The sequence below is a fragment of the Gobio gobio genome (assembly GCF_949357685.1).
Source record: "Gobio gobio genome assembly, chromosome: 11".
In the NCBI taxonomy this organism is placed as follows: domain Eukaryota; kingdom Metazoa; phylum Chordata; class Actinopteri; order Cypriniformes; family Gobionidae; genus Gobio; species Gobio gobio.
Genome location: NC_137104.1, coordinates 44777090 through 44804048, shown reverse-complemented (window position 1 = coordinate 44804048; position 26959 = coordinate 44777090). Strand labels below are relative to the sequence as shown.

The window sequence follows — 26959 nt, the reverse complement described above, 5'->3', positions numbered from 1 at the left end:
AAGTAACGTTACATCAACGTTTCTGCCTTGCGTTTGTTCATTTAATAAAAATAGCGTTAAAAAAATCAATAATAAACAGTATCACATGAAAACGTACAGTCGCGGACGTAATTTCCGGTCCAAACAGGGGAGCAAATCAAGGCGATTGACGCGCGAGATCATGTATGAGGGGATCCCGGTTTGCGATATCATCGGACACTGCGGAAAAAAGTAGGCACAAACATTGTATTACTTTATCACCTAAACACATTAAATAAGTTTCGGCCAAACGGAACATTTTCTTCACGCACCGTCGGAAACGTGACGGATGCACCTGCCAAGCGCGAGGCCAAGCTAAGCTAAGGCTAAAGTCGAGCTAATTCACAATCAAATATATATGCAAATAAAGAACGACACATGCATTTAAATGTCATTTGACGACCGATATTTAATGATTTCCTAGTTAACACATTAGCTGAAAAAAGTATAGGAGTTTAATAGCTGTAGACTGCAGGCCGTTTTTGTTTACATATCATATAATCTAGCTTCATCATATTGCACTAAATTATAGTACAATAAACTGATAACATTGTTCCAGCCATCTTGGGCATCACAATTGCGGAGATCCTATATAAATGTATTTTACAGTTTACTAATGAGTGTTGTTCATGCGGTATATATGGTATTTTTATGGCATTAAAAGAACTAAGTTAACGTTACTAAGTTAAGCCATGAGCTGTCAGATATTACCTGAGCTTCAGTGTGTGGTTGTCAACATGTTAAATGGAGCAGAATATGCACATGTTCTGCCCTGTAAACTTGGACAATGTATATGCACCATTTTCCAGCAGTTATGAATGTAAATATACTTATGAATCGCATGACTGAATGTCAACGTAAATAGTGCAAAAGTATGTTAAATAGTCATTATGCAAAAGTGCTGAGGTTGTTGAGTGTTTGAGGTTACATGTGCATTGCATTGTGTTATATATTCGATACTATATATACTTCTATACTTTATACTATTCTGTACTCTATTTGGGGTGTATATAAATACATGTTATGTATGTATATATGTGTGTGTGTGTGTGTGTGTGTGTGTGTGTGTGTGTATGTACTGTATATATAAAATCATTCACACATTACTTATTTTCTGTTTCATTAGGTAACTGTCTTCATGAAGTTTTAAGTGTCACACACACTCAGCTGCAAACAACCGACACAGATCCAAGATGCCCATTCCTCCCCCTCCACCCCCAGGTGGACCCCCTCCTCCCCCCACCCTTAGCCTGGTAAGTACTCTTTAGATGCCTGGTAACTTTACTAGGGACTGCAAAAAAATATTCACAGTGTTTCCCACAGATTAGAAACCAATTTGTGGGATAAGGGTGGGGTATTTGGGGTTGGTGATTGTAGGGCTGTACGATTAATCGAAAAATAACCGAAACCGACATTCAGAACCTCTAACCGACGTATTTTTCCCATGTCGGTTATTTCGGTTTTCACGTGACTCCGCCCCGTCAGTCACATCAAGTGCAGTTTGCAGGCACACAGAGAGATGCAGGAGCAGTTATCTGTGTTTATAGATGCCCAGAATCACTATAGTAACTGCATGTTTTACACCGTTTATACAGGTCAGTTTATTGCTGTTCTTATAGCCTATGCGCTGACACACACACACACACACACACACACACACACACACACACACACACACACACACACACACACACACAAAGAGACGGCGCGCGCAAGCCCCGAAGCCAGATCGCTTTCACTTTCGTGCTCATAAAGTTTGTCAAGTAAATGCGTTTAAAGGCTTGCCAGTTTCAACATTTAACGCGATTGTGCACTATTCAAAAACAACAATACGGAAAACTTCTCCGTTCAGGGCTCAGCTTTTTTCTGTGACACAGAGCCGAGCCGTGTCGCGTCTCTGAAAACGCGCGCGCCCTGAAGGCAGACCTCTATCAAGTGCGTCCTCACAACGTTTGTCATTTGTCGGTGGTTTAAGCCCTGCCAGTTTGAACATTAAAGCGAGTTTCGACCATCAGATGTGTATTATGTTGAACTAATGCCTGATATATTGTGACAAACGAACACTCAGACAGAAGCTCGCGCAGAGAGCAGCGCAGAAACGCAGTGTCAACGCTGTCCTGTGACCAAAGTAAAGTCACTAAAGGAGCGAAGAAACTCAACCGTTATAGGCATACATTTTAATACCTTTGCAGTAAGTACAAACCACAGCTTCATAATGAATAGAGACAGTATGAGTAATTCACACACACAATCACTCTCTTATTAATGCATTCAAATAAATGTAATGTAGGCCTATGTGCTAATGTATCTGTATCTAATGTACAACAAGCAGAAATCTTCCCCATAGACAATAACTGCTGAAAGTGAACCGTTTCCTTCAAGTACTTTAAAATCACAAAGAAATGCACTTTTTCATTAGAAAAAAAAATCCACTTTTAATAGTAGAAAATATTTACAGAACAAACCTTATCAGTGAACTTACTCAACCTTATGAGGGCAAAAAAAAAGAAAAGAAAAGCAAAATAATCGTTCATTAATCGTAATCGAGGTCAAATGTTCAATTAATCGTGGTTTTTATTTTTGGTCAAATCGTTACAGCCCTAGGTGATTGGCACAAATATCGATTTATTTCGATCTTGATTCAGTATCAATTCATATGTATATAGCCTACTGTACATATAAGGGAAAATAAGTTTGTCTTTTTAGCACTATTTCAAACTATTTTAAATGATATTTGCTCGCATTCATTAATATTCACTTGTGTGTTCTTGTATAAGTATCATTAAAAATATTAGGATGCAAGTTATTAATGTTTTAAAATTTCACATTTAAAGCTACACTATGTAACTTTTCCGTCCACTAGAGGTCGCCTGTTCAAAACAAAGGCGTAGTTTGATGACGCCACGTTTGAGCGCAGAATCTCGGGACATGTGGTCTTCACCTCACAGCCGGTGGGAAACAGTCAGGATAGGACTCGGGCAGAAATCATGTTCATGGATGCGATTATTAACATTACTGTAGTCTGAAGCAGAGCAGGACCGAGTGTTGTGGAGCTGAGCAAGGCCGCAGGAGCGATTGAAGAGCGGGACTGTTATTATGGCATAGTCGCTGGCGGGAACTTTTATTATAACACGGTTGCCGGTGTGAGGTAACGCAGCTCTGTTTATCGTATTAGATATATCTGAGTGTGTTGAAAAGGAAGTTATGACGTTCGCTCAGCGGCTGCTATGACACTTGTTCACACTGCAGTGAGAGTAAAGTGTTTCACTGAATAAAACCGGAGACCGAGGGTGACGCAGATATGACGCAATCGACAGGCGACTCCCTCACACGCATAGCTCACACGTCCCGGCTCCTTGGTTAAAATAGCAATTTTCTCACGATTTACAAATATTTGAAAACATTTGGGATATTCTAAGTACTCAACTGAACAAAATATATAACACTGGCCTAGTGGTTTCTGGATGTTTTACTGCAAAAATCCTACATAGTTCACCTTTAAAGAAATCTACTGTTTGATCATGTCTAAATGTATTCAAATGCAAAACCTAAAAATAAGTAAGCAGTTATGATCTGCAATACTTTGAGCAACTAGACTAGATACATGTATATTTATTAAAGAGCCATACAGACACCTATAGTGGGTAAACCATGGCATTACAAATGAAATTAATTATTTTTCCAGACACATAATGACTCTAATTTGCATTGGATTTCTCAATTTTTAACATTAATTACTACACTAATTGTAATATAAATAAGAAAAAATATATTAGAAGTATTTATTTTTATTTAATTAATTAAATGGTCATTAATGGACCATAATTATTGCACAAATAGTAGGCCTATTTAGTACCAAAAGATCTCCTCAAAATATTCAATAAATATTATTAAACTAAAATATAGAACATTTATTTAATTGAAAAATAGTTAAGGTGTATGGTCACATTTGACCACCAATGAGTACAAGTGTGAGCAATTAGTAAGGAATACCTGAGGGCTAAATACAAAAAAAAACATTAACGTTAAGATGTTGCATCTCCATCACTCTCCATAGTAAAATGATACTGTAAAGTGGTTGACGTAATAATCAATGCACACTATGCTGTACTGTTTACCAAAACCTGCAAACACCTGTAAAGTGAAACTGTCTTCTATCCATTTAAATGTATTGACCCAGCGCTAGAAGTATAGAGAGCTCCGTGAAACACGTGACCGCGCGCCGCCGGGAGATGAGAGCATGTCGCCTCTGGCTTTAACTGTTATGCCACATTAGCGCCAAAACGCTATTTATTGTTTGAATTCCGTATTAAAACTTTTAAAAAATGTAAAAGCTTAGACTTTGTTTCATAACAAAAGCAGGTTTGAGAGCGAGAGACGCGTGTGAGTGACAGAGAGACGGAGGGAGAGCAGGGAAAGAAAGTGCAGCTGAACGAATACGCTGCGTGTTTTAAACAGGGTTAAAAAAAAGAAGAAGAATAACGACACGCAATATGGGGCGGCCGGTGTTGATTCTGTGGCGCACCGCCACGAATTAGTCTATGTGTGGGAAACACTGTATTCACAGCGAGTACATCGCAAATTTCACCAGTCTCTGCGAACCCTTGGTATACCTGAACGAAAAAGAAATGCACTTTTTCCACAGGCAAACACAACCCCTCCAAAGCTGAACCGAGATGAAGCGAAGGGCCGAGGCGCATTGCTTTCTGATATCTGCAAAGGGGCCATGTTGAAGAAAGTTGGCGTCGTAAGTGACAGGAGTGCACCGATGATTGAGAGTAAGTGGAAAAACAGTTGGGAATAGCTTGACTTTGAGAGGTCAACATATTGATGGGCTTTCATCTTTCAAATTTTTTTTAATGCACATGTTAAACTTCAAAAGTCAATGCATTTACCTAAATGTATAGTTCACCCCAAATTGAAAACTGTGATATAAATGGGGCTGGTAAGATGAACAGTAGTGTAAGCTTTCAGTGTGGTACATCATTGAATTCTTTTGTGTTTTTCAGAGCCGAAAGGAAGCAGTGGAGGAGTGTCCAGCAGTGGAGGGTCTTCTGCACCGGTCCAGCCAGTGGGAGGGCTGTTTCAGGGTGGCGTCCCAAAATTGCGACCTGTAGGAGGTGTGTTTGTTGGTCTATTTAAAGAAACACGCAGACTTTTGGGGACTTTAGCTTATTCACTGTATCCCCCAGTAGGCTTGATGGAGCCGTTTACCTCCAGTCTTTGTGCTAAGCTAGGCTAGCGGTGGGTGCGTCAGACAGAGTTATGGCACGCACGGAGATGAGAATGGTATGTATGTACTTAACTAACTCTGGGGGATACGGTGAATAAGCTAAAGTCCCAAAAAGTCGGCGTGTTCGTTTTAAAGGCTTCACCCAGAAATTGAAATGGTTTTCACACCCTATGTTGTGTGCCATATGCTGTTGGTGCAGGAGAATTTGAAGGATCTTTACATTACTTATGCCGAGTTCACACTGCACGATATTCAAACTCGTCAGATCACTGTTCATAGTATCGCCGACAACTCTGTCCGGTGCGCAAACTACGTTTCACAGCTAAACTTCTCATGCGAGAAGTGAGAAGGAAATAACGCAAGATCACACGTGCGTGAGACCGGAGTTCTCGCGCAAGACTGGAATTGCCATTAAAAATTATAGCCCGCAAGAAGCTTGTGATCCAAATTGTCTGTATGCTGAAAAGGAGAAAAAGAAAACAATATTATGGAGGAGGAAATGGTTGGGGAGATGTGGGGAACAGGGATTGTGTTCTGCAAAGAGAGTTGGGGGTAAATAAATCATTTTGCAATGTGCGGCAGGTTAAGCAAACGTTTGTGCTTTGTCTTTGTTTGATTAAATTGTAAAGCTTATGTGTAATAATGATATTCTGATTAGGGCTGCAACCACGAATCGATAAAATCGATAAAATTCGATAATTAAAAGAGTTGGCAACGAATTTCATTATCGATTCGTTGTGTCGCGCGACTATTATGCCCCTCAATAAGACGCGGAGATGTTTGAGTATAAAAAAAGCACGGTTGAGCGCAAAGCAGAGTGGAAGCGGGCGAGCCGTGCTGTACCCGTCGTACCACGCAGAGGAAAAGCAAACCGAGCCGAGCCGTACCAGTCGAAAAGCGCCATTAATAAATCGAAAAGCGACGCGATATGGCATGAGAGCACCACGGTGGTGATTCAGCACCTAAAACGAAAGCATCTTGGAGTCCTTGATAAGGAGGAAGGGAGTTCAACAACAGGGTAACGTTAAGTCACTACAAAATCCCACTTTTGTTCCGTTTGGAAGTGAGGAGCATGACATCCCTCCAGTAGCTCTTCTGGTGCTTGTTTACTCGTTATCCAGCTTGACAAGCATGACAAGTTAGCGTTAGCTTGTTAATAACAGTAGTAAAGCAGGGGTGGTATAGTTTGCAAGACTAAAGACACGTTTTTATTCACTTGCCTTTTTTGGCCCTTTCATTTTTCAAACTGTTGCTTTGTTAATTTCAAAACAACATTTTTCACAGACAAAAAAGAGATGCAAATCAAAACCAGCTTTGAATGACAAAAACTATGACTAATATCCATTGTCATTTTCAGTCAGCATTCGGTCTTAAAGTGACAGCAGTCCATTAACCTGCTTCTATTTGTGCTCTTAATATTAATCAAACAACAAAAGACAGAGAAAATCACCTCTTAAGTTTTAATAAGGATTCATTATATTTATTATACATTCATTATTTAATCTATAAGGAACGTTGAATGAAAGTTGTTATAAAGAATGCATATCATTCATTGAAAATAAGACATAGTGTTCTTCTTTAGGAGGAGTAGTTTTATTTAATTTACATCATATTTTTTTATATGTTACAGCAGTTAAATCTGTGTCTGGATTGCATGTTTAAACTTTAATATCATTCATATTAATAGGTTAATACAGTAGATGTTTGCTTCAGGAGTATATGATGGGTTTGGACATTTTAGAGAAATCATTAATGCATTACAATTTAACTAAACCCATTAAATTTGTTAAAAAATTAAAAGAGTGTAGTTTAGAGAACAAGTTCTAACATCCTGTTAAGTTTTCTGATTAGTATTTTTTTTTTATAAAAAGAAAAAAAAAAGATTTATTGTAGCAACCTGTGCACTTTCTGAAGATTTTTTTGCACTGTGAATTTGCACTGTCAGTTCTGTTTTTAAATAAAGGATTGGAAATTAAAGTTTTTTATTTTAATCCGATTCATCGATTAATCGGAAAAATAATAGACAGATTAATCGATTATTAAAATAATCGTTAGTTGCAGCCCTGATTCTGATTTATAACTCCTCTCTGAACATCCCGCTGCCCTGTCTCGTGCTCTCTCATTGGCTGTAGGTCATCGCCGATGTAATTTTCAGTCAGAACACATTTTACACAGCAGGATTTTGAATCGTCGACAGGTCCAGATATTTAGCATGCAAAATATCTCACGATTGTATCAGATCGCGTCTTTTATAATTCACACTGCTTGATTGTCACTCACATGAACGATTTGCCTTCGATTTCGCAAAACCTGTCGGAAAGTGAAAATCGTGCCTAAAAGTGTGCACTGTGAACTAAGCATTACAGTTATGGCTGGAACGCACTGTTTATGTTCATCCCTAATCCTAATGTTTCACACAAAACAAAACTCCAGAGCAGATGCTAATGGCTAGTATGGCAGTGCCGCGTAATACGAGCCTGCACATTTTCAGGACTCCTCAACCGCATTCAGCGACAATATCAAAAATGGCGATGTCCATAACATTGGGAAGTTTTATCACAATCGACAGTGTGTTATTTAATCCATCGATTAAGTCCAATCGAGGTTAGAGTTTATCCATCAGATATTTTAAACATCCAACAAGGACTTTAAATGCTTAGTAAACGAGCGCAGAGAGTACGTTTGAGCTTCACAGCTCACATCCACTGCAGCTCCAGTGGATGTGCGGATGAATGCAAATCATTCTACCTGGCAGCGTCTCTCTCTACTAGAGATGCAGCGATTTAACTGATTTCTCAATTAACCACACTTAACAAAGTCACGGTCAATTAACCGTAAAGGCTCCGAGTGTTTCTTTGGCACGGAACGCAACTTGCACAAAATGAAAACAAAGTTACACCAGCTGTGCACCAGTTTAAAGTGCCGTGCTTATCAGAGACACGGAGGAAACTAGTACTGTACACACTGGATTAACTGTGGCAGAGGAACTAAACAGCGAACATGTATTTCCACCAAGTTGGCAGTCTATTCGGTCGTTAAGTCTGACGTCACGCAGCAGCACTTCCGGGTCCAAACGCTCTATCTCATACCACAAGAAATACAACAAATGGTGCTAATATACACACACAATTCGGTGTACAGGGCCTGAAATTAACTTTTTTGACCACCAGCCTCTGTGGCAGTGACAGTGACTTTTTACCAGCCACTTTTTTTTCTCCTCGACATTAAGCCTGTTCACGTGCTTTGCCATATTTAAATCTGCATATCTTTGATATTTTTACCTTTTATAAAGGGCATTTTTTCCCATAATCTTATTAAATATAGACTATGCTTCAGCTTTCAGTTTATATTATTAAATTTGATCTAGGAATATAATAAGGCACTGTAGGGCTGTTACCAATCAAATGAAATAATTTACACTGAAAAATTACAACTGCATTAAAAAAATGTTTATGGGATTGTTTTAAATATTTTTGAATAAACAAATAAGTAAAGTTGGAAAGAATGTTTAAACATGAAAGTAAACCGGCAGTAGTTGGCAGCAGGTGACCATTTTAATGAGTGAGTCGATTCGTTCAAACGGTTGATTCATTCAAGAATGAGGCAGTCGTTTATGAATAGGTCATTGAATCTTTGATACAAACGACTCTTTCAAACACTGAATCATTCAGTAACATTGATTTCTCCTCGAGAGGCTGCGCGAGCGTCAACAGTGCAACATTGTTACGGTCAGGTTTATTATACAGATTAGGCTATATATTATTATCCACTATCGATCGCCACTTACGCTAAGTTAATGCAGGATCATTCTTGCATTTTGTTGATTCCCTAGTTTTTTGTTATTGATGTTTTAATCTGTCTAGTAAAATTCTCTTTCACTTGCCCCTTCAAAAATCCACTTGTCCCACAAACATATTGTTCTTTAACTTGTAAGAATACACCTTTAAGTGCTGTCAAGTTATTAAGAAATCAATATAAGTAATAATAACTCTTACAATATAAATTTTTAAAAATCTTTTTATTCATTGATGTCCCGTGTCACAGACAGTCATACTGACTGCTGCTAATCTGAGTCCACAGATAGCCCTACCGCACCTCGTATGTGAACACATCACACTGTGTTGATGGATGATTTAGTCACGTTCAGGAACGGTTAAACAGAACTAAATTAATATTATTATTACTGGTAAAGTTACCGCGTACTGGACATTTTCTCACCGCTTCCCAACTCCCATACACACGCACACACATCTGTGCAACTGTCGTTGTACTGTAGCCTACGTCAGCGTTGCATTATTATCTCGTCCCATCTCACCAACAGTTTAATACTCGCACATCCAAACGTAGTCAGAGAAGGACCTCATCTTCTTTCCGGTCGCATGAACGTAGTCGCATCCTCTCAAACTGCCCAATGAATCACTCAATTCTCATTGGCTACCTGCCAGTGTGGCAGGTAGACTGACAGTGTTACCCGCCAATTGCAAAATTCACCCGCATTTGGCGCGTTGCCGGGTGTTAATTTCAGGCCCTTGTGGTGTAATACTATACTAAAATTATAATCATAACCTTTATCTCCATATCAAAATTCCAGATGGCCAGACAGTGATTCATCTTTTATAAATCGATAAAATATTAAGGGGGGGGTGAAATGCTGTTTCATGCATACTGAGATTTTTACACTATTAAAGACATGGATTCCCATGCTAAACATGGGCAAAGTTTAAAAAAAAAAAGTTGGACGTTTGATGGAGTAATTCTGTGGCAAAAATACTCTTCCGGTTTCTCATAAGTTCCGGAATTTTTTTTCCGAGTATGGGTATATGTGACGTCAGATAGGGCGGAATGTCCTTGTAGGGGCCATACGGGCTCTTCTCCTGGTAGGGCGCATGCGCAAATGCACGCCCATTATAGCGCTGTGCTCGGTTTTAGGGAAGCTGGCTGCGCTGCAGTCATAGGACGTCACAAAATCAACAATGTCCCCAAAGATGTGTGTTTTTGGTTGTCTGGGAAACCCAAGACAACCCTGTACAGCTTCCCAAAGAACCCGGCATTAATGGGATCCCTGCATTCCAGCGACGATCGTTTTATAAACAAGGCCCAGTTCAACTCCGGATTTGTAGCTTGTCTAACGCTGACAGATGGAGCGGTTCCAGCGATTAAGGTTGGAAGCAGGCGGTGATTAAAACTGCTTCAAATGTCTTTGTGTTGTTACCTATTGACTCGTTCATTCAAATGCGCCGTTATTCCATTGTTTTTCTATGTAAACACGCACAAGTCTGACTTGCAAAACCGTTCCGTTGCTACTGCTAACATTAAATCGCATACAATAGTCCATAAATCAAATGATGTCCTCATAAACCATGAGTAAACACACATGTTTTAAAACTCGCGCATGACAAGCCGCTATAAGCAGGTAACGTTATAAGTTATACGTTTTACGGTATATACCATAGAGACGTCCTGCTGTAGTCGTCGTTGCTGCTTCTCCTGTTCAATTTCAGCCTCTAGATCTGATTCTGGATCATATATGTATGGCTAAATCCGATTGATCTCCATGGTTTATTTAGGATAACGTTTTCTTTTACACGTTTAAGGATGTCACAGCTTTCTCAGCTCTCAACGCAATCGCTGCGCGCGCTCGTGATTCTTTAGCTCCGCCCACACTATACGCCTCTAGCCGCTCGTTTTTTTACGGAAAGACTCGGTACAGCCTATCTTTCTTTTATAAATATAATTAAACTAAAGACTTTTCGGAGATATGAAGGATGCACTACTACTCTATAGGCACTCAAGATTGACATGAGATTGATTGGAACTGAGTGTTTCACCCCCCCTTTAATGTCTGTGACGCTGTGAGCACAGAGACTGTTGTGTAGACTGTAAGTACTTAAAATGTTTGATGTTTAATGTGAATAAATAGCACTCATAAACGGCCGTCAATGGCATTCTTAAGTGAAATGAGTTGAGGCTTGGACCCAGAAACGGCTTTCCTTACATCACGACTTAACAAGCGGATAGCTGATCCCTCAGCCTTAGGTTTTGTTTTAAAGCGACCGTTATTTTAGAATGTATTATTTCCATGCCGACGTGTCATGCAGTCACTCACAATACATACAAGTATCGTGTTTATTTAATTTTCCTTTTTTTTATTCAAAATATTTACAAACTTTTTAACTATATCATGAATTATGATATTTTCAGATTGTCAAATATGTGGAATTGAATGTGGTTTATCATTTAAACACTATCGTTTATTATAATGATCATAGTTGATATAACGCGCAATGAGTTTGCAATTCAGGGGATCAGTTTACATCACATAAAACCATCAATTTCCCCCGAAATACATAGAAGTGGCCAGTGAACATGGGTGAAGAACAAACTTTGTGTCATGCACAATGTGTATCTGATATGACTAAAACATTTATTTAAATTATAATTGAAAGCATTATTACTGCAGCTTCCATAGATTGCAGTGTATGGAGTTTAAATTTAACAAACTATACGTGTTTTTTATATAGGCTAGTAATTCATTTAAATGTCTATTTAAATCTCTGAAACCTCAAATAAACATTATGTGGTTGAATAGTGATATATGAATATTGATATATGAATAGTGACACTGATATATGAAAAGCACTGAGTGCGTCGTCTCTGGCTCAGCGCCAGCCACAGCGCAGAAGCACATTTGAATTTATCAGTGACACAAACCAACCAAAATAATAGACATGACTTTCTTAGGCCACATGTAAAATTAGATGAATTATTAAAAAGATTATTCAAATGAATACGTATGGATGACAGTAACAGTTCAGTTTATTTCCCTCATATTGACATGGATGTTGTTGTGAACTTCAGTTGTTTCTTGAAGTATGGAGACCAGGAGACGTCGGGATCAAACAGAAGTAATTCTTTTAATGAGAACTTTCTGTGCTGCAGGTCGCCCGAAAACAGTCTGATTTAACAGTACAAAATAAGGCAATTTATCTATATGTTAGGGGGAGTGGTTATACAGCAGAGGAGGAGACATTCAAACAAAGGAATGCATATATTGTGTAGGTAAAGGGCACACCCTACTTAACTGTGTCCCTCGTCCAGATTCAATCAGCATAACAGTGCCATTCAACTGCATAGATGCTAATCCAATCACTCAGGCAGTATTGCTCTAAACTTGTCATGGTAAATAGTCAGGAAATTGCATAGAGACAAAAGACTTAATGTCTCAACCACTTACACAGCCTGACGTAATCTCCCTCAAGTTTACTTCAAAATGTAAAACACAAATATAGATAATGTTTTCAGTTATATTCTATTACATTGGAACCTATATATAACAATGTATAAATTTGTAATCTTACAATGTGTACAGAGCAGAGGTCACCTTTCTTTAATTCCAAAGGGAGAGATTGACTTTTGTCTTTATTATTATTTGTGCTGTATTATTTGGTTTCTGTGTTATTTCTGGTTCAAAAGGTAGCAAAAAAGAACACTTTAAAATATAAATAGTGTTAATGTGATTTTATACATTGTTGTGAAATTAATGAATGCATAATAACCGTGATAATCGTGAATCAGTGATTATGTTTTAGACTATAATCGTACCAACAAAATCTATAATCGTTGCATCAATGCATCCCTAGTCTCTACTAATATTTTAGTTACTAAGAAATATATGCTAGAACTTTACAGTTTCTAAGCAATTTTATTGATGAATCACAGAACAGTGTTGATGCATTTCTGCGCTACTGAATGTTTCTGTGTGTGCGCGATCTGCGAGTTAATGTCTTTGTGTGTTTGTTACAATGCAGCAGCGCATTAGTTTAGAACGCCGATTAACTTGCATGTACATTAAGCTGTTTAAAACGTGCTTTAACCTGATCATTTTTAAACGTCCAGATGGTATAAACTAGAGCCTGACCGATTTATCGGTCTGAAGATTTTATCGGCCGATATGAGCCGCAGATATATCTGCATCGCCGTATATGCCACTGATATGAACGTGTGGCCACCTGTCTCTCAGGGCGGGAATATTCACACAAAATTATGTCAAAATGCCTATCTTGTCGAGTATCATCGTAAACCTAGTCAGTTATGTCTTAAGTGAACATAAAAATGAAATTTGCCATCACCGCCAGCATATTTGGTCATTTTCACAAGTTTCATGGCCCACAGAATAACATGTGTGAATATCTGAACATGCAATATATCAAAAGAAAGAACAGATCCTTTGTTTTATTCTAGCTTCATTCATTCTTTTTTTTTATCAACACTTGAATGTGGGTGCGTTTTCGTGAAAAAAGCAACATTTTGAGCAAAAAGCTGGGAGAATTTAGTTTTTGTCAAAGACTACATACAGATGAGATTCAGAACGATGATCAAACATAGATGGAGAAGATCGAGTCCATCAACACCTGAAAACTTCACAGTCCTATAGCTTGTCCTGGGTCGACATTTAATTCACTAATTATACCGTTTTGATTTATATGCTGTTTAATGTTGATAATCGCGTTATTTCACATATGCATCTTCTGTTTTTGCTTCTTCTCCTCTGGTTTGATCAGGAGATTTTGTACTCGTTCAGGAGATGCGTAATAGCGGCCCCACCGTATAATAGTGAAAACACTGAAAGCAGGAAAATCTCATCAATGGCAGGGAAGTGTTTTCTCGAGACAAGATAACAAAAGTCAGGGAAAAAATCACTCACTGCTCTTGACTGAATAACTTTAATAAGGGTTCATCTATATTTATACAGTGAAGACTGACGTGATATTTTACATTTTATTACTACTTCTGTAGCCTACCTGAAAATCTAGTTTAAACATACAAATGAAAAACAAATCTTTTCAGGTTTTTCATGTAGGTTTGTTCTGTTGTATTTATGTACAATGTATGTATATAATGTATAGCCTATACTGTATTCTACATACAGTACCAGTCAAAACCGATATGTTTTTTCGGGGGCAGATGCGATACAGATATTGAGAAGTAAAAAAAGTTGAAAAAAATCCATATGTATCGGCAGAGATTTTTTATGTTTATATTATAGTACAGTAGCCTACCACTCAAAAGTTTGGACACACTTTCCCACGGATGTGTCCAAACTTTTGACTGGTAGGCTACTTTACTATAATATACATATAAAGAATATCTGCCGATATATCGATATCAGGCTTTTTTACTCCCTAATATCGGTATCGCATCGGCCCCCAAAATAACATATCGGTCGGGCTCTAGTATAAACAAACAAAAACGGGAATGGAGCGTGAAAGTTGACTTTAAAGATTTCTTATGCTGTTGTGCCCTCTACTTCAAGCTTAACTTCTTAACCCGCATCGGATCGTGGACGGGGGGGTTGACGGAAGTGGGGGGATGTGTACTTTTATTTACTTTTGTTTTATACAAAATATTCAATCAACTATCACAAACTATGCATCATTTGAAAGCTAAAACACTCAAGATTCATGTTCTGAACTTGTTTTTGCAATAAATACACCAGAGAGGAAAGGGTTAAATGAAACGCTAAAGGACCGTCCATGTAAACATTAGCATAATATCAGCGTTACTCATCTTTCATCTCCTGTCGTTCAGATCAGATCGGACGAATCCAATAAACACCCGCATCCATCTCTGTGTAAGAGTCCATTCTTCAAAATGCATCCCACTTTTTAATCCAAAACAACGAAAAAATAGGGAAAAAACTAAAAATCCTCCGTTGTTTGCAAGAGAGTTTTGAGTTAGCGTGATCAATCATGTCCATTTTCAATGAAATATCGATTCTATTCCGTGTCTGGCAAACTCCCCCTGCTAGAATAGCTTCTCCCACGTATTTTAAACCCTCCCTCGTCTCTCTCCTTCAATCAGAGACTCTTCTGGGATGCATCATATAGAGGAAGTGCCTTACAGGCTTGGTGAGCTGTCAATCATTGCGCCCATGGTTTTCGTTGGATAAAGGCACTCGGTGCCCAGCCAATGCCTTTCCAACAAAGGTTTGATTGATGGACTTAGTAACCAATCAAAAGGCATTATCTTGCGCAGTTTGCGTAAGTAGGCTTTGGTGAATACTGTTTTTGCGCTGGCTGCGCGTTCTCCATGGCGCAACTGCAGTGGAGCGCGCTGTCTCTCATTGACACTTCCCATGAGCTAAATGAGTTTTTTACACTTTGTAATCTCTGTAAATAGTTGCTTTAGTTTTTCAGTAACTGTTTATCCATTATAATTAGTAGTATATTGCAGTTTATTGCAGATTTATTTGAATGAAAAACTACTCTTTACAATAGCAAATGAAATAAATGGCCTTTTTGAAATGACGCCTAGACTTTTCTTGACATAAAAGCTCACAGAAGCTACATTACTGAGAGAATCATCCTCATATTTGAATCATGACATGATTAGACATTCAGTTTTATATTTAAGTTATTTTCAGGCTCTTAACATTAAATTATAATATTTTTTTCCCTAAGTGAAAACAAAAAACGTGAGTCACTTACATGTATATTTACATGTATATTACTCTGTTCCCATATTACTTTGAGTTATTATGACTCTTGGGTAGCAATATTTCAAGTGTCTAGTTTAAAATAAGACCAGGTTTATGAATATAGACCATAGGGTTTAAGAGCTGCAGACATTTTCATTTGGGTATATCGTTTTCAAAGAATTCCTAAAAAATGGGGCGCTTGTTAAGAGGTTAAAGTATCATGGCAGAGCATTAAAGTCTAGTTGTCCAATGCGGTTCCATTCATTCAGCACAGGTTTGTCGAAAATGCGGTTGCTAGTCCTGAAAATCTGCTGGTGTCAGTTCGGTTATAGAATGGGATTGTCTCACTCATAAAATACAAAATGACCCAATGAAGCAGCGCTGCCATACTAGCCATTAGCATCTGCTCCAGAGTTTTGTTTTGTGTGAAACAAAACAGGGGATTAGAGATGAACATAAACTGCGTAATGGGTTGTTCCAGCACTACTTTACAATTCATATCATTCAAGCTACAGCTTTTAAGACATTTTGAAGTGCCCTACTTGAATCAGTTGTGCTGTGTTGCAGATGGTTCTGCAGGCAGGTCTGCGTTGCACCCTCCTAGCACTCGTTCTGCTGCCCCACGCCCACCCGGCAGTCACGATGATCCTGACAGTCCCTCTCAACAGGCTTCGCCTACAGAGTCTGGCCGTTCCCAGAGACCGTCCCTGCCTGATCTCTCTCGTTCCCCTGCTGGAGGCAGCAGCCCCTCTACAGGCATGAAGCACAGCTCTTCTGCCCCACCTCCGCCACCCCCGATGTCTCGGCGTGGAAACGCTCCTCCTGCCCCACAGCAAAAGGCCACAGCAGCCTTGTACAATCGAGAAAAACCACTTCCACCGACTCCAGGTCAGCGAGGACCCTCTCCAGCACCGGTGCGTGAAAACGCACCACCTCCACCAGTGAAACCTCCTCCGTCACCTGTGAGCAACCGCTCATCTTCATCCTCCTCTTCCTCCCTGGCCCCGCCTCCGCCCCCATACCGTCAGCAGTCTGTGATTTCCAATGGCCCCTCCAGTCCTGTGAATGAGGCTGCCCCTGAACTGCCCCAGAGACACAACTCACTCAGCAAGAAGCCTTCAGCGGCAGGACACACACCGACACGTGGGCATGCACCTCCTCCACCACCGTCACCCACCCCACAGGCTGCCAGACCACCTCCTCCAGCACGAGAGCCCCCGGGACGAGGAGCAGGTGAGGTCTCGAGTCTCACATAAGGTGTTTCCAGAGAATTTTTTTGTTGTTGCGAGAGATTTTGTGTTGAAACCGTTTGAAAATGTGTGGCCTGTAAGTTTTGTTTTATTGCTTTTCAAGTCTTTTATGCTCACCAAGACTGCATTTATTTGATTGAATGGAACAGTAAAAACAGTAATATAATGAAATATTATTACAATTTAAAATAGCTGTTTTCTAATTAAATATATTTTAAAATGTAATTTATTCCTGTGATGCAAAGCTGAATTTTCATCATCATTACTCCAGTCTTCAGTGTCACATGATCCTTCAGAAATCATTCTAATGTGCTGATTGGCTGCTCAAGAAACATTTCTTATTACCATTGCCGATGTTTAAAAAAGCTTGGAAACCATGGGAGATTTTTTTTCAGGATACTTTGATGAATAGAAAGGACAGCATTTCTTTGAAATGGAAATATTTGGTGAGATTATAAATATCTTTATTGTCACTTGATCAATTTAATGCATTCTTGCTGAATAAGAAAAATGACCCCAAACGTTTGAACGGTAGTATATATTTCTAAAGGTGTGACAAAATTATCACTTTGTCATTATTTACTGTCTACTTTCTAGAATGTCTGGAATTTTAAAGCTGCTCTTTTTTATACATCTATAGATCATTATGACCACATCTGTCAAGTTCCTCATAGGAAACTATAAAAGGACCATAGAAGTCTTCTCAAGTGTATGACATCATCAAATGATTTGTGTGAGGAACAGACTGAAATTTAAGCCGCTATTAATTGTATAACTTCACAAAAGTTGAATGGACCACAAAAATGGCATGTTGATGCCAGATCATTAAACCACACAAAGCTATGGTATGGCTTTAGAAGAGTTAGAATAATGTGCAAGAGAATTGCAGTTTTTGAATTATTTGTGTATTGATGGTTTTGCTTGACGTTTTCAACATGATTTCCTTTATTAGCCCCTCCAGTTCCTGGGCAGCCGTCACGGAATGGCCGGGATGCTCCGCCGCCGCCACCACCTCCGTATCGGACTCATGGTAGCACCTCGGATGTCCCGAGCCGAGGCAAGCCCCCTCCTCCCCCCTCCCGCACACCAGCCGGACCCCCGCCCCCACCCCCGCCTATCCGCAATGGACACACTTCCATTTCCCGTTCCTTTGTAGGTGAGTCCTTCAAGCTCACTCTCAACCCGCACCTGCTGTCTCACCCACCCTCACATGGTCATTTCAACATCCTTCGTTCATCGAGATTGGATGATGTTCTCTCCTAATTGAATCTAGCGCTGCACTGGTCTCATAGAGCAAGTGACGGTTCCGTCATGTGCTCTGAAACTCTCTCACATTTGCCCATCTTTATTTTTGAGCCCTGGCATTGTGCCACATGCAATGTCCCCTCTAATTAAGCACATTTTACAGTGCTGTTAACTGTAGTCTTCTTTACCAAGAAATACTATTAAAATCTCCCCTAGGACAGTTCAATTCTTTATAATATAATATAATATGAAAATAATTAAGCGGTTACACTGAGATGGGTATTAATGTGTTTTTGTACAGTCATTTATTGGCGACAGGCAGCATTTAAACCATCTATATTAAATGTTTGTTTATTGCTTATGAATTTCCAGGATTTTCTATATCAGGGGTTTTCAAACGTTTTAATGGCAAGGATCCCTAAACAATCCCCTTGTGAGATCAATTCTTTATTAGGCTTGCACTATAATACAATTTAATAGCCTATAATATAATATAAAAACTAATGGAAGTATTTAAACTGATAGTATATTATATCAGTTTAAATGCTTCAATTTGTTAAATAAAAAAAAAACTAACTGAAGTTATTAAATAGATCTAATAGCTAAATATGTTCAAGGGAACATGTGAACTTTTTTATAGTTATCTAAACATCACTGAAACCCAAACCCCACACACATCTATTTAAACTAATGTGTGTTACTTTGGTGTTTTGTTACCGTGCTGTGTCCATCATCTGTTATTTCCACCACTTAATCAAGCCACTCTTCTTTAAAACATGAGGTTTTATTCCGCATCACAAGTGCGCGGCTGCTCACATGCACAGCTTAGAGGGAACATTGGCCACAGGTGATACAAAACACTTTTGTGTTGAACCTGTTAGGAAGATAAAAATATTCTGATTTATTTTTCTATTAAAAAAAGTAACTCTTAGCAAGTTCACAGGTATCCACAGCAGGAATATTTAACAGCATTTAAGCGTGGTTGCTATAGGGAGGAGGAAATATATCACAAACTCTTTCTTAAACCAGGAAATTATAAAAAAATTGTTCCCATCTCGTGCAGAAGTACAGTGAAGTGCTGCCTTTGTAACAGTTTGAGAGGATAATATGTGTCTGTAAATTTCCCGCTGACATGTTGAAATACTCTTCAATTTTTTATACTTTATTTAACTTCACAATAGACATAATAAATGGAATACTCTGAGTCAGATACACAAATGATTAGGCTACGTTTTGACTTCACCACTGGGAAATAACCTGATTTATTAATAAACACTCCACCTTTGCTAGCAACTTAGAAAAATATTCCCATATATAAAACAAAATAATTCAATAAGCAAATGAATGACCTTATATGTGCAATTTAGTTTTAGCAATTTGAGTGTTGGTTATTAAATAAGTTAGAAAGATTAATTGATTATTCATTTATTATTTATTTTTGGTTTTCGGCCAAGTGCATCCTGAAGTGTCTGATAAATGTATTCACTTTCTGTATAAATCCTACCTGTATATATCCTAAAACAACGAAAACAATAACTTGTGCATTTTGACTGGCCAAGTAAAAATCTGAACTGGTCCAATAGAAATAATTGAGCCCTTTTATATATTGAAGATTGTTTTAAGTTCACTTTTAATCATACTGTAATGCTGAAATGCCATAATGGATAAAATTGAGAGAAAAAAATCTATTTTATTGAGGCATCAGTAGCTATTGGTAACGGTGATAATGGCCTTTCATAAAAAGATGGCATTAAACAAATATTTAAAATATAGGTTACATATGTCTGTGTTGTTTCTACATTAATTTGGGGATTAAATGAGAAAATACTACAATATAGAAATATTAAAAACTTTAATGTTAGGTGCGATTAATCTCGATTTAGAATCTATTTTCATCATTTAAAAAGGAAACCGAAACTTGGACTGCAGATATACAAATCATAAACAAAGCAGCACTTGCTTACCATTTTGAATATCAGTCATGCTGATCACTTTCTTAATTCCAGGCGACTGTTATGAAAATATTTGTGTAGGTAAGATGATGTAAAATTAGAACAGCCTTCTGTCTGTGCGGTCTTGACTTTCACTTTCGCTATTATTCTCATGTACTGACTCATTCGCTAAACTTCTCACCGAAGGTCCCAACGCTGACTCAACATGCGGAATCGGGTGAACTTTAGCCAACATGAGCCCACACTGCAAAAACTAGCCTGACAGTCGCTCACAGACAGCCCGACAGCCGGCTTGGTGTGTCACGGCCCTTAATGCAGTTGGTTTTGTCCGAACGATGGGCTGCAACTAACAATTATTTTGATAATCAATTAGTTGGCTGATTATTTTTTTGATTAATCAGATAAAAAGCCAATGTTTTATTGACAAAACACACTATTCCACATCAAATGTGTCAGCTATGTGTGCTATGAAAACATACTTAGTGAATATATCTACTAGGGATGCAACAATACAGTTAGTCCACGGTTCAATACATACCTCTGTTTTTAACCACGGTTTTCGGTTCGGTTCGGTTCTGATGGCTTGTCACATACATTTTTTGTTATTCTATTCTTAGGTGACCGGAACAGCAAGAGGTTAAAGAGAAAAAATACTTTTTTATTGCAATACTCTTTCTTTATTTTACTTAAAAGAATTGAAAAACCTTACTTAAACTTAAAACTTTACTTAAAAAAAACCCTTGTACAAATTCCTAGTGTATTGGATAATATAAAATAAATATATATAAAGATTTACACTGGCAGCTCAGAGCAGTACAGCAGCATTTAAGTATGACATTGAATGAATGAATGTAAAAATAAAACACTGCATAGACTTCACTATAAAATATACATTGATTCTTAGCTACTTTATTAGTTTTTCGGTCAAGAGTGATTTTTTCTGTCTTTTGTTGTTGTATTAACATTAAAGGGATATTTCACTCAAAAATGAAAATTCTGTTATCGAGAAATTAATACAGATTTTGAACAGTATTAGTGAGTAAATAATGACATAATTTTAGAGGTGAACTGTCCCTTTAAGGATCGCGTGTTCACTGCGCTGTTGTCAATTTAAGACCTGCGTGCATCTAATATACAGACATGCATGCGATTTTACTTTCACTTTAGACATAACCGACTGTTTATGTTAACCTTGTGTGTATTTGACAGTATTAGCGCAGTAAGACTACTTAGTCCAGTAGTCACGTGTTTGACAGGCGTTTAGTGCGCGCGCTCTGAAAAGCGCATGTTAAAACCGCACACGCGAATCAAACCGGCAAGGCTTTAAAACGCACGCAAATAATGAACTTCCGTGATTGTGAATAACTATAGTGTTCCGTGAGTATAACTCTACCACTAACCTGTGATGTGAATGTATGTCGCGTTGTTCAGTATATTGGGATGGAGGCAAATTATAGAATTTGTAGAAAAATAATTAATGTTCCGTGAGTATAACTCTACCACTAACCTGTGATGTGAATGTATGTCGCGTTGTTCAGTATATTGGGATGGAGGCAAATTATAGAATTTGTAGAAAAATAATTAATTAAATGCGAAACTGAAAAAAACACAATTCACAAACGTGTATTGAACTGTGAATGCCGTACCGAACGGTTCAATATTATATTGAGAATTGTGGCATCCTTAATATCTACCATTACATAAATTAACCATAGTTTTACAATGAACAAAATAAACAAAAATAATAATAAATAAAAAACGCTTATTGTAGTTATTCATTGGCAACCATGAATGAACCATGGTTTTGCTTCAACTCCATAGTTTAACTGTATGGCATTTGTGTGGTTATACAAATGGGAATCAATACGCCAAAAACATGGTTTTACCATGTTCTGCAGGAACACAAACACACACACATTCGCTATGGACAAAGTAACCTGTTACTGTCATTTCTTTATCCTGTAAATAGGCTATAAGAAACGTCTTACATTTTATATTCAATTACACGCTGTTATCCCTTTACAGTTACTACTCTCATAAGGCAGGGCTCTTTCACACCTACCTTGTTTGGTCTGGATTTTCTGACTTTTCAGTTTGATCCGAATCAAAATTACAGGTGTAAAGCTCCCCCGGACCGCAGTCCAGACCAAACAGACGAAATTTGGTCAGACGAAAAGAGGTAGTCTTGGTCCGGATCAAACTGAACAAAGGTTTGGTTCGGCTCTAGTGTGAAAGCATTTTCTGTATGGTTCGACCTTTCAGAGCATTTACAGGAAGTTCCAGTGGTTCAATTTATAATATTTATTTATAATAACACAATCACCCGTGACAACTCATCTTTTGAAACAGACGGCCAGTATGGAAACAAATTGCCACTCACATTAGTCTCTTCCCATATGGAGGTGCCAGGGCTTGCAGGATTGCTTGCAGTCTTCTCCTCCTTTCTTGCCGGCAACGATAAAATGTTCGCACAGCGAGTGCTTTCATTTGGCAAATTTGAAATAGCCTCGAGTATAGTTGGTGCTGCAGGTAGTAATGCCGAAATAATAACAGTATATCGGCAACGATATGCGTCTGTTCATTCATTCTTGTCAGTTACCCACCGAATGGTTTGTGGTTTGTTTTCAGCACTTTACCCTCTAGTAGCTTAATCTAAAGCTAGACGCTTCAATTAAGAACTTTCAGCTCCGTGCACGTTCTCTCTTTCTCCAGGCACACGCCACGTTAACAGAGCTTAACGCTCAAACACAACCCCTCGATGTCATCGTCCATCACAAGGTTTCACTAGCCACGTTTACAAGCGCACTTTTTTGTCATTCCGATTGAAAGATTCGGTGGACTGTTTACATGAGAGGTTATCTAAACCGATTTGGTGTTTACATGTGCTGATGGTGTCAATCGGAATCATTTTGTGACATGCTCACTGAGTTTGTCTGTCGCATAGATTCGTAACGTTGCCAATTATAATTGCTGCGACGTTCGTGGATCAATAGTTCTGTGTCGGTAATTTTTATATTTATTTAACCTAATTTATGTCCTATACAATGGCAATTTCAACAGCTGTGAATGATGAATGCGGACTCAAAATGAATTCAATTAATTTATTTTGAAAAACACAAAATTAACAATAAAATGCACCCAAATTATTAATAAAAACATAGGATTTACGGTGAAACATGAATGAAAGCATTCAAGACGTGCTCAGCATCATTACTAGTAGGCTAGATACATACTAAACGCATAAATATTTCAGATGATTAAGGAAATTTACCATAATCACAGAGGTATAAATATTAACAAAATTAATTAAAGACCGTGGGTAATGTCAACCTTTTTTAAACTTAACCAATTTGAAGCAGTTGTTGAACTTTTTTTATGTATAGCCTAACTTACGAGAAACAGAGAGAAATATCAACACGTCCTCTCCAGCAGCTTTAATGTTGCCCCGTTGCAATGGCAACTCTCAACGGCCACCAGGACTTATACAGTTTTATAAAAGCTATTTAGTATTTGTTGTAAAGTGTAAGAATCACCTCAGAAAAATGAATTCTTCTGTCAGGCGCAGTTGAAGCCTAGGACAAACGCTGTCAGGATATGGTGTGGCAACTGGCTATGTCTGTTTCATTATTCCAACATTAGGTTCAAAACTTGTTATGAAATAAAAAAGTTGAATACCTCAGAAAAACATACTTTCCTCTCTTGTCAACATTAGCCTGGTGTGAGCGCGGCGCGCGCTCTTCAGTTGTGGAGGCGCGTGCTGTAAATCACACCACTGAAAGACGTACACTCAAAGTAATCGGATCAGGACGTTTACATTGTGGAATTTTTCGTTTGAAAGGTTTATCCCACCCCTCTCAAACCGAAAAATTACAATTTCATTCGGTTTGGGCATTTTTATTCTGATTGAGGTGTTTACATGGAGCATTTTCATTCGGATTGGACTTTTAAACCGATTACAGTGCTCCATGTAAACGCACCTACTGTAGACATCATCTGATGCCATTTGGTAGACATCGCCCAACCCTAGCTCAACCAAACCATGATGCATTTATTTGAAACCGAGATCTCATGTTAGATAATAAATGTCTTTTCCATAACTTCTGATCAATTTAATTGAGTCCTTGCCGAATAAAACCTTTAATTTCTTTAAAAGAAATCTTACTGACCCCAAGTTTTGAATGCTATTGTACATTTATTTAAAATATCAAATGTAAAGTGATGCAGCTCACCAGGATTCTGATCACTGTCAGTTGCTCTTCTGTCTTCTCTAAATACCCTTGTTTTCTTTTGTCTCTTTCAACAGATGATTTTGAGTCCAAGTATTCTTTTCATCCTCTGGATGACTTCCCTCCTCCAGAAGAGTATAGACACTTCACCAAGATATACCCGAGCAAAGCTAACAGAGGTATGTCTCAGGAAATGAACAGTTAGATCTAGCAGTTTGATTCTGAACCACACAGGCTTCAACAAATAAATGTAACGAATCCCACTTTGAGCTTGTGTAAAGATGCCCTGCTGCATGCTTTTCATCTTCAGTCGTTTTATAGCACGAGTTGGCTGAATGCATGTGTCTGATGGCTATGAACTGGTACTGATACAATGTCTGATTGATGATTTTGTGCTCTGAGCTTGGACTCATACGCGTCTCTGTTTGTTTGGCAGTAATGAGAGGAGCCCCTCCTTTGCCACCTGTTGGGAGGTAAACACTGTGATCAGTCGCTCGGGCTGCATCGGCGACGAGGGTTCTTCATACAGACCCATGCGCTCATAAACAGACAATCTCACATGCACATCTAAAGACACAAAGCTTGCACCTTATTAACATCCATTCCCCCATCGGATAACATTCCTCTACATTCAAGCAAGCTCCATCGCATCACTTTTGTCCTGCGCGGAGGGTCGCCTTCACTCAGAAAAGAGTGAGACGAGGAAAAGTTTTGCATTCCACCATCAATAATGGCCAACTTTATTTTTACCCATGACATTTCACCTCAGTAGCACTGCACATTTTGGTTTGATGTGCACTAAGAGCTAGCAGAAGTGTAATGGCGTCCGAGCCTGCATGTAGGTAATGCGTAGCACTTGAGATGGGAAGCGGAAAGCATGTCCCTGGAAAACGTCTTAACTACCACGTCATGTTAAATGTTTTGCTTTTTCTCTCAGTCGCTACCCCCTTGTTATGCACTGTGAATAACGCGAGTCACATAGCTGAGCGCGTACTGAACTGTAAAAGCTGTTACTGCTTTAGATGTTTGTTCGTTTTTGTCCTGGTCGTGCCCCTTTTCAGGGAACAGCCATTACCTTTAAGTTCTCTCAGGGGGTTTGTTGGACTTCATTATCCTCCGGTAAGTTAGTGAACGAGAGTAAAAACAGGTCCAAAAGTGCCAACAGATGCTCTGCCATTAATAAATCAGCATGGCTCCTTCAGTTGTAAAACAGATCCTCCTTTGGGAACCAGTAGTTTTCATTGTTTGTTCTTAAGATGAACCATGAGTTTTTATTTCAGGTTTGAATGTCAGCAATATTCCTCACATTTTTCACCTGCATTGTGAATACTGGCTTCCCTGTAATTTTCCCGTTACAGGACGGCACAGTTATGCCACTTTATGTTTGTGACCCGGTTGAAAGCGAAACTTGTCCACAAGCTGCCTACGGACTGGTTTTGCATCAAAGACTGCCTTTGAGCGAGGCGTTTTAACCCTTACGGAACTTGATTAAGTTCAATGCATGCTGCTTTTTCGGAGAGACCTCCAATATCAACGTTGGGTGTATTCGCATGTAAAGCTGCAGAATTGCTCTATGTTGCTTCATTTACTTCTGTTTTTTAACAGTACATCTGCTGTTTGGATGACAGGACCGTAACTAAGGGTTCTGGTACAGTGGTCTTACTAAATATTATTGCTGCAGAAATGTGGTTACTAGTTATTTCATACCAGTCATGTTCAACTAATTGTACAATTGATGTTTGCAGTCAGCCTAGCCAAACATGCAGAGTCGAGACTCATTCAAGACTGGCACTAATGACGACATCCCAGTTTATCCATATTTGGAGTTTGTTCAGTGTCATTGTTAGACTTCCTGTTCATGTTTAATCTCCAGAGAATAGACTACATTTCAGTTCTGCAGAAGAGCTAACATCTCATATATTGAGTGTAGATTAGACTGACTTTTTTTGCCCTTCTGTTCTCCTGCCTTACATTTGCTGATTAACGTGTCGGTACAGGATTTTTAAAACAAATAAGAAATGTAAAAATGGTGTATTTACAGGTACATAGGGAGATGTGGTAGTGATAGTTATTAATCTATTTTTAAGTTGTAAAAAGCTTGTAATATAGTAAATAATTTCAGGCAAACATACTTTCAAATTAAGTTGTGGACTAATCGATGGTATATCCTTGTCCCGGAATATGGTTGAGGACGTTTTCTGAGACTAATAATTGTATTGAATTGCCTACTGTCTGCCAGCAGAGGTCAGTGTACATGTCTTTAGAGGAGCATAACTTACTCACATTGAGAGAGAGAGAGGATTGTCATTGTCACCATTCCATGCTTAACTAAAGCCTGTCCACACCTGTTGAAATAAAGCTGAAGAAAATCATGAGGTCAAACAATGTCTGTGTCATTTTTCAGGACTTTGATGTTTTTAGGACGCAACAGAGATCTGGGGCCGTATTTATCAAGCTTCTCAAAGTGCCATTTTAGTCTTAAGTGCTGAGAATTCATGAAATGTACTCCTACTTTCAAACTTAAGTATAAAAGCAAGTTATCAAATTTCTTAAAGCAA

The 26959-nt window shown here is 38.5% G+C and overlaps 1 protein-coding gene across 1 annotated transcript; it reads left to right on the top strand.

The window, feature by feature from the left end:
• The first annotated feature begins 109 nt into the window (after positions 1 to 109).
• Positions 110 to 26781, top strand: wipf2b (WAS/WASL interacting protein family, member 2b). The gene is made up of 8 exons (XM_079828424.1): positions 110 to 210; positions 1145 to 1271; positions 4664 to 4796; positions 5028 to 5138; positions 16296 to 16961; positions 17931 to 18134; positions 24479 to 24580; positions 24838 to 26781. Exons 2-8 carry the CDS (start codon positions 1212 to 1214, stop codon positions 24876 to 24878), a joined length of 1317 nt encoding a protein of 438 aa, XP_079684550.1. The 5' UTR covers positions 110 to 210; positions 1145 to 1211; the 3' UTR covers positions 24879 to 26781.
• Positions 26782 to 26959: the final 178 nt, after the last annotated feature.

Coding starts and splice junctions, on each gene's coding strand:
- wipf2b (XM_079828424.1), top strand. CDS start 1,212: ATGCCCATTCCTCCCCCTCCACCCCCAGGTGGACCCCCTCCTCCCCCC. Junction 5,139..16,295: donor AAAATTGCGACCTGTAGGAG/GTGTGTTTGTTG, acceptor GCTGTGTTGCAG/ATGGTTCTGCAGGCAGGTCT. Junction 18,135..24,478: donor CATTTCCCGTTCCTTTGTAG/GTGAGTCCTTCA, acceptor CTCTTTCAACAG/ATGATTTTGAGTCCAAGTAT.